The sequence below is a fragment of the Chenopodium album genome, chromosome 4 (genome assembly GCF_948465745.1).
Source record: "Chenopodium album chromosome 4, dcCheAlbu1.1, whole genome shotgun sequence".
In the NCBI taxonomy this organism is placed as follows: domain Eukaryota; kingdom Viridiplantae; phylum Streptophyta; class Magnoliopsida; order Caryophyllales; family Amaranthaceae; genus Chenopodium; species Chenopodium album.
The window spans coordinates 76,891,381-76,904,269 of record NC_137837.1 but is presented as its reverse complement, the minus strand read 5'-3'; the positions used below and the strand labels follow the sequence as shown (position 1 = coordinate 76,904,269).

At 32.9% G+C, this 12,889-nt stretch overlaps 1 protein-coding gene and 1 pseudogene across 5 annotated transcripts; one reads left to right on the top strand and one right to left on the bottom strand.

Annotated features, from left to right (window-relative positions):
* LOC145629386 (protein translation factor SUI1 homolog 2 pseudogene) lies at positions 1–1,461 on the top strand (annotated as a pseudogene). Its single transcript, XR_014111665.1, has 2 exons — positions 1–147; positions 864–1,461. The product of XR_014111665.1 is annotated as a protein translation factor SUI1 homolog 2 pseudogene (transcript).
* A 689-nt stretch (positions 1,462–2,150) lies between these two features.
* Positions 2,151–6,634, bottom strand: LOC145629385 (calcium-dependent protein kinase 33-like). Of its 4 annotated transcripts, none has more exons than XM_081681981.1 (9): positions 6,395–6,634; positions 5,220–5,954; positions 4,589–4,732; positions 4,344–4,496; positions 3,837–3,949; positions 3,526–3,693; positions 3,307–3,434; positions 2,716–2,815; positions 2,151–2,628 (listed from the first exon to the last, which is right to left on the bottom strand). In XM_081681981.1, the coding sequence occupies exons 2-9, from the start codon at positions 5,932–5,934 to the stop codon at positions 2,551–2,553; spliced, it is 1,599 nt and encodes a 532-aa protein (XP_081538107.1). In that variant the 5' UTR covers positions 5,935–5,954; positions 6,395–6,634; the 3' UTR covers positions 2,151–2,550. The 4 variants fall into 4 exon arrangements, with proteins under 4 accessions (XP_081538107.1, XP_081538106.1, XP_081538108.1 ...); XM_081681980.1 differs by lacking the exon at positions 6,395–6,634 and adding an exon at positions 6,045–6,378; XM_081681982.1 differs by lacking the exon at positions 6,395–6,634 and adding an exon at positions 6,129–6,378.
* Between the last annotated feature and the right edge of the window lie 6,255 nt (positions 6,635–12,889).

Here is a 12,889-nt window from a genome sequence, read left to right as displayed (position 1 = left end):
AATTATTTTTAATTATTTTTGTGGCTAATAACCGACATAAAAAAATAAAATTAAAACCCTCTATATATAGACCTCCATTACAGTTTGAGTTAATTTATAATAAAATCTTTGGTTTAATTTTTTGCAGAAGCAAATCAATCTCTTCAGGTATTTTCTCTCTCCTAAATTTTTGGTTTCTTTTGATTTTGCTTTGTTTATACTCATAATTCATAATTTCTGGGCTGTAAGTTTTATTATTTTCTGGAATTCGATATTCTTTACCAAGTTGGTTGTTGGAATTATGATAATGATCATGTTTTGATGTATTTTTTTGGATGAATTTGAAGTTGTTTTTTTTTTTTGTTTGATTGATCGTTGATTATGATATTGATTGACGAAATTGTGAAATTTTCAAGAAAGTTGTTAGGTTTTGTTCGCTGATTACAAATTAAATCATGTTAATACTATAATTTTTTAAGAAAGATTGTTCTACTAATTTTTTATTTTTTTTGTATGTTTGTTCTGCGCTTATTTGGGTATGTTAGGTTTTTCTTTAACAAATTTAATTGGTTTTTGATCGCTGATTTCAATAGTAATATAATTTCTGATTTCGATTTTGTTTAAGTTTTTCGAAGTGTAATTGATGATTAAATTGCTGGTGATATGAATTTGATGATTAAATTGCTGATAGTATGAATTTGATTATTAAATTGTCTGATAATATGAGATTGGTGATTAAATTGCTGATAATATGAGATTGATGATTAAATTGCTGATAAAACCATCAAATTGCGTTCGATTCAATTGAATTTGATACCGTATGTCCGTATATTTGGATGATTAGTTTCTTTTTACTGATCGTTGTATATTGGTATTGATTGCAGTTTACGCGCTCACAGAACAAACCCTCTTAGGACCGTTTTCGAGTTTTCGACAAGTAAGGTACATGGTTGATCTAGACATTCAGATTCCCGCAGCTCTTGACCCGTTTGCAGACGCCGAGTCGGAGGCTCCTGGAGCGAAGGAGTATGTGCATATTCGAATTCAGCAAAGGAATGGAAAGAAAAGCTTGACGACTGTTCAAGGGCTGAAGAAAGATTTCAGCTACGAAAAGATCCTCAAGGACCTCAAGAAGGAGTTTTGCTGTAATGGGAATGTTGTGCAGGATAAGGAGCTAGGAAAGGTTATCCAACTGCAAGGTGATCAGCGTAAGAAGGTCGCGAATTTCCTCGTTCAGGCCGGCCTTGTTAAGAAGGATCGGATCAAGATCCATGGTTTTTAAGCCTTGAGTTCTATTTAGCTGATGAACTAGAAGTTCATTTTCTGTTTTTCGAAGTTTTTGATTGCAGTTTGATGTTTGTGGTTTGAACTTGATTTCCTATATAATTTGTTCTAGTTTAATGCATCCATGGATCACAGTAGCGTGGAATGTAATCAGCTTTTGAAGTTGGTACTGATAAATAAAATTGGATGTTTTCTTAACTGCGTGTTCTTTGTGATAAAATTGGATGTTTTCTTGGGTTTACACTGCGTGTTCTTTGTGATCATACTCCGTATAATTTAAACTGCGGGTTCTTTGAGTCCTAGTTTCCTTGTTGATTCTATTGCAAAAAAGACTCGAACATCTGGGTCGTGTTTATACTCGATCCTTAAATTTCTTTCCTTGATAAGCAAGAGTATTTCTGTAGTAAGAGGATGAATTTCTTCCATGATACGTATACATGAGCATCAATGGAGGGAGCATGCGAAGAAAGGTTCTTGAAACTATCCACAATTCGCAAATGAGTGCACCTGTGAGACAGTTATACTGAAGGCTACACTATGATGGGAGTCCAATATCTTTCAAACTCAAATTGTCCATTACTAAAGAGAGTTGAACGTGGCTCTCCTTCTAAAGTAGGTTGATGCAGGTTGACCCAATCCCATAATTGAGGGTAGGACAATAGGTTAAGCAAGCGTAAACTAATGGCCTGTTTTGCTGTAACTATCAAGAGCGTGTGACCGGAGGGGGCATCGGAGATGTGAGGCAAGCATAACATCAACGACATTTTCACAACTGGACTTATCAAGTACAAAATACTTCCGTCATCCATGCCTTCTTGTCCAGATAGCTAAAAACTACGGAGTATAAAAGACGCTACTATTGTTGGAGTGGCAACTGGACTATCAACTCTGGGTAAAAAAGGTTTCTTGAATAGATAGCTTACAAATGGATCCTCTGAGAGGCTTTGTAGAAAATACATATATAACTCTCTTTAAGGTTGTTTTGTCGCCCAACAGCTAGAAATTAACACAGATGAGAGCCATTAGTTTCTCCGAGCGCATTACAGAAATCTTCAAACATGTCCAAAAATCTTCCAACTCAAATTTAAAATAACATAACTCCCAAGTCCAAGGGATATTGTGTATGCACAAACTTTTTACAAAAAACTCAACCATGTTACAAATGATGGGCCTCATCCGACTTAGTCGTTTGATCTAGGGGAACCAGCCTGTCTTTCTAACCAACAGTATCCCTCGAACATCACCTTGCAGTAGATAGGTGGAACGATCACACAGAGTAAGAGTACATCAAAAGAGTTTAGCAGCTGGATTCTGAGTACCACTTCTCATCATTGCAACAAACTCATCAAAGTTTATTCTTCCATCCTGCAAACAGAATTAACACAATGCATGATTAAAGGCATTTTATTGATTAGGAAGTCCAGGTAACTCAAGGGATGGAGCAAATCTTACATTGTCAGTGTCGACTTCCATCAATATATCTTTGATGCAGTTCTCATCAGCAATCCCATACTCCCTCATTGCTGCTTCTAGCTCATCTGTGGTGATGAACCTGAGACATTTGATCAAAATGACAAGTATAAGCAACTGAGATGATAAACAATCGTCACCCACAAAGTGAGTAATTAAAATTACAGATGTTAAGGACCGGAACATATTCTTGTCTAATTTTAGATGGTGACTATTGGCGGGAAAATGAATCATCTAGGAGGTAAACACGCAGAGTACTTTTGTATACACGTGGAAGTTGATGTGGTAGCGCAAGTCTACATAATGTTCATGATCTTCACATGCAGAGGTATAAAACCCACGAAGTACTTTTGTAAATCTGATATTTCTTACAAGAATCTGGAATTTTTATATTTATTATTTTTTCCTCTTAAGACTTTTTTCTAGGCCTAAAATTCCTCTAGTTTTCTCTGAGACAGGTGGAGCTGATGAACATAGACATTATAGTTTAAATTCTCCACAGATTAGCTTAAAGCAGAACAGGAAAGGGGTCTGGTTACTTGGGTAGATAAAGGTTAAAAAGGAGCTACTCACCCACTATTATCTTTGTCAAAAAATTGGAATGCTTTGTAAAGTTGGTCATCTCTCTCAAGCCTATACCGATGCATTGTGGCTGTGATAAATTCGATGTAATCAATTGATCCACTTCCATCTTGATCAGCCTAAAAAGAAAATGGAAGTCAGCCAGAGAACAAGAGCATGCCATAGTAAAAGTCTCATTGTTTCTTATATTAAATATAATTCATGTCTTACAGCTTCCATGAGTGCCTTCACTTCAGTTTCAGTAAGCTTTGATCCAAGACGGGCCAATCCCTCTTTCAATTCTTCGTAGGTGATTGTCCCACTGCCATCAGTGTCCATGTTTGCAAACATCTGTTTCAGCCCTTGGATTTCTTCTGCAGGAAGATTCTCAGCGATGACCTATGCCCAACAAAAAGAGCCAATACATTTAAATCCTTTGAAGTTATTTCTGACATTCATACAGCACATATGATGTTCCAAGTTTAGACACCTTATTGTGTCAGAAGAAAGGAAAAACATAAATAGAGACGAGGTTTACAAACCTTCAGCGCTAGTTGCTTGAGCTTGTTCATGACTCTAAATTGCTTCATCCTAGAGAGAACAGCACTATCAATAGGCTTGTCTGAGGCCTCACCATCCTTGAGCCATGGATGATCTGCATTGTTGACATTAAACTTTGAGTTTCAGGACATAGATGCAAATTAAATAATACCACAGTTAACAAAGGCACAGCAGTCCGTAGACGATCAAAACTCAAGGGATGCTTGCCACCTCTAGAAATACATCAATGGATGCTCACCCAACAGCTGAAGGTTTTATGGGGGCAAGCACATGAAATTTTTCCTTGCCACTGCCCTAAGCAATGCCAATTCAAAGATTTCTGAGCCCCATCAATACAAAGAAGATTTGGATTTCAGTATCAGGTTGTGCGAAAATGGAAAAATATTGCACAGAAGATAGAACCCAATTTACTCATCAGCAAAGTTTGTTGTAAACAACGGAGCATTAATCATTAAATATTAAAGCAACTGTAAGCCAATATTGCATACCAAGAACTTGAGCAGCAGTGATTCGTTTTTTGGGATCTGATGTCAACATCTTCTTTACTAGGTCTTTGGCGCCATTAGAGATTGTTGGCCATGGCTTACATTCAAAATCAATATGTCCTTGCAGAATAGCATCAAATATCCCTTTTTCCGTTTCTATAACACAAAATTATGATGAAGTAATTAACAAAGGCATCAATGATACAACATTTGTAATAAACTAAAAAAATACAAGAAAGAAATTTTACCAGCCCAAAAGGGTGGAACACCACTGAGTAAAATGTACAACATAACTCCAGCACTCCAAATGTCGATCTCCTTACCATACCTACGACGCAATACCTCAGGAGCAACGTAGTAAGCACTACCTACTATATCTCGATAGACTTTACCTGAGAGGAGAAAAATAAAAAAGGGATTTCCAGCTCTGAGTAAAACAATCAGATCAAGTTTTCACATTGCCAACAGTCAACAGTAAAGAATGTATGGGCAATCTTACATTAGAATGCAATCAAGATCAGCCTCCTAAGTACATTGAATATGGGCAATCCCTAATCAACAAATTGTTAAGACAACCCCCACATCTCTAATCAACAACTAAAAAAGTCAACTCCACATCTCTAACCAACAAGTTCCTAAGCAAGATCATAACAAGCATCACAGAAATTCACCACAACAATCCACCATCAATTCATAGGTCAATGGATCCGCAAAACAGGACAGATTAACAATTCTGATGTCCTGCAACAACCTAGCATAAAAACATGATCTATATGCTCAGATTAAAACCATCTAATCACTATTTCCCAAACCAAAACAATCAAGAAAACAAGCAAAATTAAGCAGATAAACAGCTGACAAACACTTAAATCAGTATACCTTCTTCGATAAACACAGAAAGCCCAAAATCAGTAGCTTTCAAAGCAGCATTTTCATCCTTACTAGAAAGCAAGAAATTCTCAGGCTTCAAATCCCTATGCATCACACCCATGAAATGACAAACATGAACAACATTAACAATCTGCCTCAAAATAGTAGCAGCAGCTTTCTCACTGTAATGCCCTTTAGCAATGATCCTGTCAAATAATTCTCCACCAGCACACAATTCCATGACAAGATTAACAGATGTCTTATCCTCATAAGCTCCCTTAAATTCAACAATATTAGGTTGACCACTCAAATGTTGCATGATCTGAATCTCTCTTTTCATATCCTCTTTATCAGCTCTTGTCACAAGTTTTTTCTTTGAGATTGACTTACAAGCTAATTGTTGACCTGTTTGTTTATCAACACAAAGATAGGTAACACCAAATTGACCTCTACCCAATTCTTTCCCCATTGTATAGTGCATCTTCACATCTTCAAAGGGTTTTCCTACAATTGTGTTTGAATCAGTTCTTGCAGTTGATTTAGCAGGGCTTGGAACTCGAACAGGCGGTTGCGCAACCGGTCTCTCCGGTGGCGGCTGCTGAGGATACTGCTGATTTTGCTGCCCAGCTGATGATGTTTTTGATTGATTTTGCTCATTTACTCCTCTACTATACCCATTTTGCTCTGGTCTTGGATCTTTGTTTTTGCTTGCACAAATACCCATTTCTTCAAATTCCCTTCAATCTTCCAATAAAATTAAAAAAACAAAAAAATCAGAAGATTTGGATCAAATTTCAGCACTAAATTCAACTATCTGGGAAAAGTGAACAATACCCAGAACCCCAATTGGTGATTTGAACAGGGTTTATTATGAAATTCAGCACTAAATAAAGCAATTAGGGTGGAAATGAACAATACCCAGATTGTGATTTGAACAGGGTTTTAAGAATTTCAACTCTAAATTATGAAAAGGTGTTTTTTTTTTTTTTTTTTTTTTTTGGGATTAAGGAATAATAGATCAAGGGTTATTATGTTAATTGAAATAGAAGTGATGAAAAGTGTGGAGAGATGATTGAAGGAGAAATAGTCAGCTGAATCATGTGTTGAAATAATGGAGAGTTGAATGTTTCAGGCAACTGTCAAAATGGTAGATGAGGAGAGAGAAAAGGGAAGGAAGAAAGTACCTGCTGCTGTATCTGTAACCTGTATGAAAATGGCAAAAATTCGGGCCGGCAAATCGGGCTAATTGTATAACAGTAATTGATTTGATTTTGGATTTTTGGCGTATAATTTATACTCCTAAAGAGTTTGATTTTCGATTTTGTCTACGGAATTATACTTGTTGTCTCGTGTATTTACCTTGACGCCTTTGTTCAACCAATCGCCTCTTTCGCTAACCTAAATTTATTACAACCTATTAAACGAGTCGGTATGAGAGTTTGTCTAAACTGAGTTAAAAGATCAATAAATTGATAGGGTTGTGATCGGTTGGTCTCATTAGGGTTTTGGGCGGTTATATATACCGCTAATATGAGTGTAAGTGGAAGTATTCTTTTGACACTTGTGTTTATTAGAGACCGAATTATGTAATTTGGTGTGAATGTGTGATGTATGCTTACTAGACTAGTAATATTTTGATACGTATTGTGAAATGCACAAGTAAATCATTGTATTGATTTTCATGAAATTAATAATGCAATTTTTTATTTTGTTAGGTGGAAAACTAAAACTTCAAATAAATATATTTTTTTTTTCTGTCTCTTACTATTAATTTAATTTTTACCTTTTATGGAAAAGAAAATTATCTTATACAAGTATATGAAATGTTTTCCTTGAGAGAATTATTATCATTGAAAAACCTAGTTACTACTCTATCACAAACTTAAACATATACTCCGTACTTCGTATTTGTATATACATATAAAGCGAAAATCAATTTAGTGTAAAATGTTTTCCTCCCAATCAAAGTAATCAAACAGTATTTTAAAAACACTTGGAAGTGATGTCAAAACAATAGGAGTAGTAAAGTAGAGAAACAAACTTTAGAAGCAACATTATTATTTAAATAAATTTCTTCCACATCTAATCATCATGTTTCACGTCCATTACACAAACAATAACTAGTTCTTGTACTGTTTATCAACCACGCACTGTCCAAATCGTCACCAAATTTCATGTTACAATTCGCTTAATTATGTCCCTTCTACGTATATATTTTTAATTAATGCCCATTATTATTATTCCTTTGAAAAATAAAATAAAATAAAGAGTATGCAATTATTTAGATAAGATTGTTTAGTCGTTTTGTCATTGGACTTTTATTTTTGCAAGATACCAATTCCACGACATTTTGTTGTGGTACTGACACTATATAATCTTTAGTATACATTTGCCCCACTCTAAATACATACTTCGTAACAAATATATATAAGTAGAAAGAATTCAATCTCGAGTCACAAATATTAACAACATAGAAAAACAACCATAATACAGAGTATTTTATAAATAGATCGAGAGATCGAGATTTTTGAAATACCACTTTCAAGATTTTAATCAACTATGAGTAATTGAAATGTTGGCATTGGTGTGTGTTAAATTGTGACTCGGAAACTAATAGGACTAACTTTAAATGTAGATATTTCTCAAACTATAAGTTATTTTGAGATAATTCAAGTTGGAGGTGATAGCTTGTTTCAAGATTAGATCTTTTCAACGATAGGTCATATGCCCGATTCTGATAAGAAACGAAAAAGTCATGACCAATTTACGAAGAAATTGCGACGCTGGAATTTTGCTGATGCCGAAGTACTCGACGAGGCACGTCTGTGCCTAAATAAAAGAGGCATGTCTGTGCCTAGTCGGAAATTTCAGAATTTTGGTATACTTGGGGAGCAATGTAGCGTTATATCTTTTTTATGATGGTTATTTGAGTATATTCGGGGAACAATGCATCGTTTTGTTAGGGTTTCCTGGGTTATAAAAGAACCTCTTAGTTGATCAATTAGTTTATACTTTTTAAGTCATTAGATTTAGGACTTGTATTTATTTTTTCTCTCTCTCTCTCTCTCTCTCTCTTTTTATTTTTTTATTTTTTTATTATTATAGTAAATAAGCTCGCAAATACCCTAACCGTGAATATAGGTCTAATTATTGACCGAAATACATTAATGCTTGTGTTCTTTATTTATCTTCTTTATTGCTAAAAAGACTATTGCTTTTCTTCTTCTTATTTTTCTTTAATTTATTTCGCATTAATATAATCAAACACAATTACACCCTTATTTCTTAACCAGGGTATTTACGTGTCGCAACAAACCTATACTAGTACTCGTAATCTCGTATATTGCAAAAGAGACAAATGTACGCGTAGCCACGTGGGACGTGAGTAGAAGTTCCGGCTGAAAACGTGAGAAATGGATTAGTTTATTGACTTCTCAGTTATCAGTTCAGTCATGGACTTATGGTCGTGTTTATACGCGGTTATCTTGTCACATTCATTGCTTTATTTGCATTTTTTTTTTATTATTTTATTAACTAGTAATTTTTTTATTTATATATTTTTTTTTATAATCGCTCTATTTGCATTATTTCTCCAATACTATTTGACTTTATTAATGCAACAGAAATATATATATATATATTAATGCAACAGATTAGGAGCACTAACGGTATTATATATTTATATGGATATGGTAAATACTACCTCCGTTAAATGTTACGTGCAACTTTGAAATATTTTATATCTCACGAATAATACCCCCAAGTTACACATAACATTTGACGGAGGTAGTATATACATGTCGATTGTAAATTATGAGGTTTAGTGAGTTAAGTCACTAGTCATTAGTCAATTATTTAGTCATTGTCAAAGAAATTTACAACCATAGTTTTCTTTAAAGATTTCATTCAAAAAACTAGCATGATTTGAAAGATAGCTAAATACGTAGGTAATAATCACCTAACATAACACATAATTGGTAAAATGGTAGGTAATCACTACAGTTAATAGTTAATCCGTAATTTACACGTATGGGAAATGGAAGTATGGAACCATCCACTAACAATCTTGATGGGTTACTTGCATGATTGCATCCGTTTGGCTTCCTCTCTCTCCGTAATTATATCTGGCTTTTGTTTGTTATCTTATGTTGATGATGAGTTCGATGAAACAATTTTACCATCTTAAATAATAGATGTGAAGGAATAATATACATACGTTTGTATGTCAAGACTCAAGACGTTACTCTCATAATGTGAGGTAGATTGAAGAAAATTCATTAGTGTTCTTTCAATTGTAATTTGATTTTGAAATTAAAAGCCCTATTTTTTTTTTTTTTTTTCCTAATTTCAATAATTTAAACTTATTTTCCTGATTACGTTTATCAAATTTGCACTAATTTAAATTATCTTTTTTTCTAAACCAAATTTATTTATGTTTTAAATAAGTAAAATCAAGGTGAACGAATTGTACTAGAGAATTAAAATTTAAGCACCACAAAACACATTGCAATTTAGATGCAGCTCTTTATGCAACTTTGTATACCAACTAATTACTTTTCTTATTCTAGCTAATATTCCGTAGTAATTAAAGTATATGTATTAAATCATAAAAAATTATCTCAAAGGCTTTATACGTACGTATACTTATGATTTATGACCCCTGCCATTCACCAAGATTCCAAACTTTGATAAATGACTGCGTTGAAAATTAGAGTTTAATTAGTTGATTAATACCTAACTTATTTATAATTTCAATTTCAATTAAAATAACCGAACATGATTTGCTAAGCAAATGTCTTAATGAAAACACGTACAATAAGCATGCATGCTTATGTTTTCCTGTTAGATATTTTATTAACTACTTATTAATTAGTTTTAGTGAGAAATATCTCAACTAATTAAACTTTTTTATTTTTCTAGTTTTCCATTTTAACAATACAAGTGTCATTTTAAGGGAGAACAAATCGAAACTTTCTATGTTTTAATTTAGTGATGTCAATTCCAAACAAATACGTAGTATGGAGATGTTTGAGCCTCATTATCTACCTTAACTACTGGAGTAGAGAATTCCCTTACCTTCTTTCTCTATCTAAAACGCTGATCTATGTATAGCTAGCCAAAAGTCTTAAACCCAACTAAAATGACGTACCTAGCTATGAGCGATCCATATGGAATTTATTAATACAATAATAATGCAATATCATTATTACTATATATAGTTTAAGTTATCTTCAAAATTGAGTCTATCCTGCCAAAAACAGCTCATCTAATCATTGACTAAGACTTCGTTTAAACATTTTATCAACTACGTAGTATAAGACGTCCATCAAGCTATAAGTTGATCAATTATAAGCTCCCAACTGTATACTTCGTATGTATGTAAAATAAATTCTATTTAATAGACGCTCAACAGATGATATCTAAACACATTGATTTTTTCTAGTCTTCAATGACATGATTAAATCCCAATAACAAAATGCTTAATATCTATCAACAAGAAAGTACTTAAAAAGAATAAAAGACTAGAAAAATCAAATTAGGTGTCAACTAGAGTAGTTATTTAGTTGATCATACAGCCTGAACACTAATTAATTCCTAAAAAATAAAATCGAATCCCATCTATACCATTACGTTGTCTTTCTAATCTCAATAATTGTTAGATGAGAAAAGTTTTTAACTTACATGTGATGTGATATGATATTTAATCATATTAAAAATATGTAACATATATGTAGCTTGAATATTAATTATTTTTTGACAATTACAATACATTTTATACAAGAATTATTATTATGTCTCATCTGATTTTTTCAATATTATTTATATGGATTATTAATTTATTATTAATGTTGTGAATTGTCGGGTGGCTAACAACCTATCACCGAATACAAAATCAATTACTTATGTAAGCAAAAATGTGATAAGCACTACTATCCTACAAAGTGCAAACTAAGAATAAACCCAAAAATATTCAAGGACCACTCTACTGAACAATAATGTATTTATATTAAGGTCACGACAACCACCTTTCACGGCAAAAAAAAAAATAAATAATTAAATTAAATTATTACAAAATTATTTAAAATGGAAGTGAAGGCAAAGATTTTGTAACTAATTGACAGATAAGATTCTATTTAAGTCCTCTAAGCATGTCCACGTCGTAGCAATTCATGTGAAATTTCCTCATAATTTGGCAAAATTTATGCATTCAATATTTTTATACAAACTTGTTACGTAATTGTTAAAGTCTACATAACACCTTAGCTTATAATATGGCATGCACCGAAAGTGCTAAACCGTCTTAAGTAGTTAGCTAGCTAGGGCACCAACCTTACTAAGCAGCGCCGGGAGGTACGTCTGTCTTTTTCCAAGGTTAACTATGTGCATAATAATAAGCATATGCATATGTATAGTCACTAGGGGGCAAATGGGCAATGCACATCAAAATCAATATTATTCAATTCTATCGTTTTGTCTATAGCTTTGTGTCGATTAAAGACAGTAATGATAATGAATTTATTTGTAACTTTGTTTAAAATTTTTAAATTGATTACTATTTTTTTTACGGATCAGTGTTAATAATGGTAATAGAGTGAATCATTTGGAGTGATTGAAGAGTAGGCCAAGTACCCAGGTTATTTATATATATACCGTATAAAGTATATATATAGAAGTTACAAAAAGATTTTGTTGCATTTAAATTAACAAGCGAGAATTGCGAAGGATATCAATCATCAAATCAAACACATATCATCTCTAGTTTCTCTAAAACATAGTATTAAAAAAGTTTATTGTAATTGGAGCTTTCTCAAGCCTTAATAATTAAAAAAGTTTATCTATATGATTTTGTTTGTTACAAAAAATAATTGTACGAAGTACACAAATTTAAAATTCGTTTTTGCAACGTGTTAGGTGTTAGTCTTGTAGCTCTAGCCTTCACTACTTTTTGACCACTTTTCCCTCGTTCCTCTTAAAATTATGGTAGTGCCACCACTTTGTGTTGTTCATCATGATCTACCACTACAAAATATGCATACAATGTATAATGATCACCTAAACTTAAAAAAGGAATATGAAGGAGTAATCTATCATTTTTCCAAATGTTCTTCAAGTTTATTGGAAGGCTTTAATCTGCCCATTTCACGATTTATTGTACTAAACAAAGAAAAAACAAAAATTGACATTTGGGAAGAATATCACTTTTGTGATCACTCGGAATTATTTTGTTTAGTTGACACTCTCATTCATTAAATAACATAAATAATAATACAAGTATATGCCTTATCCAAATAATTACAGAAAACTAATGTCATTATTCCATCATATACCCCAACTCCATTTGTCTTCTTCAAATTTAGCTCGTAAACTTCATATTCCAAATAGACTAGTTGATTATTTGACTCGTTTGATCAAATGGTATATAGAAGTATATTTATTACTTGCATAGCAAAAACATACAATTGTTATATCAATGAAAATTCATGGTCAAATCTGATGAACGTTGACTCCTAAGAAAAAAAATTTGTTAGAAGACCAACTCAATCAAAAGGTTAAGCTGATAATTGAAGCGTAGGACCTTTGTTTGTGTTACGCTGACTCTAGATATCATATTAGAGGACCAGACCAGCTCGACGAAAAACTTAAATTTATGATGGAAACCCAGGATCGGTTTATACACT

Bases quoted from the DNA above. Each gene is read 5' to 3' on its own strand.
- LOC145629385 (XM_081681981.1), bottom strand. From the start codon at position 5,934: ATGGGTATTTGTGCAAGCAAAAACAAAGATCCAAGACCAGAGCAAAAT. The intron at 4,733-5,219 runs GTATACTGATTT...TTCTCCTCTCAG, and splicing joins TTCTGTGTTTATCGAAGAAG to GTAAAGTCTATCGAGATATA. The intron at 2,629-2,715 runs GTAAGATTTGCT...TTCTGTTTGCAG, and splicing joins TGGAAGTCGACACTGACAAT to GATGGAAGAATAAACTTTGA.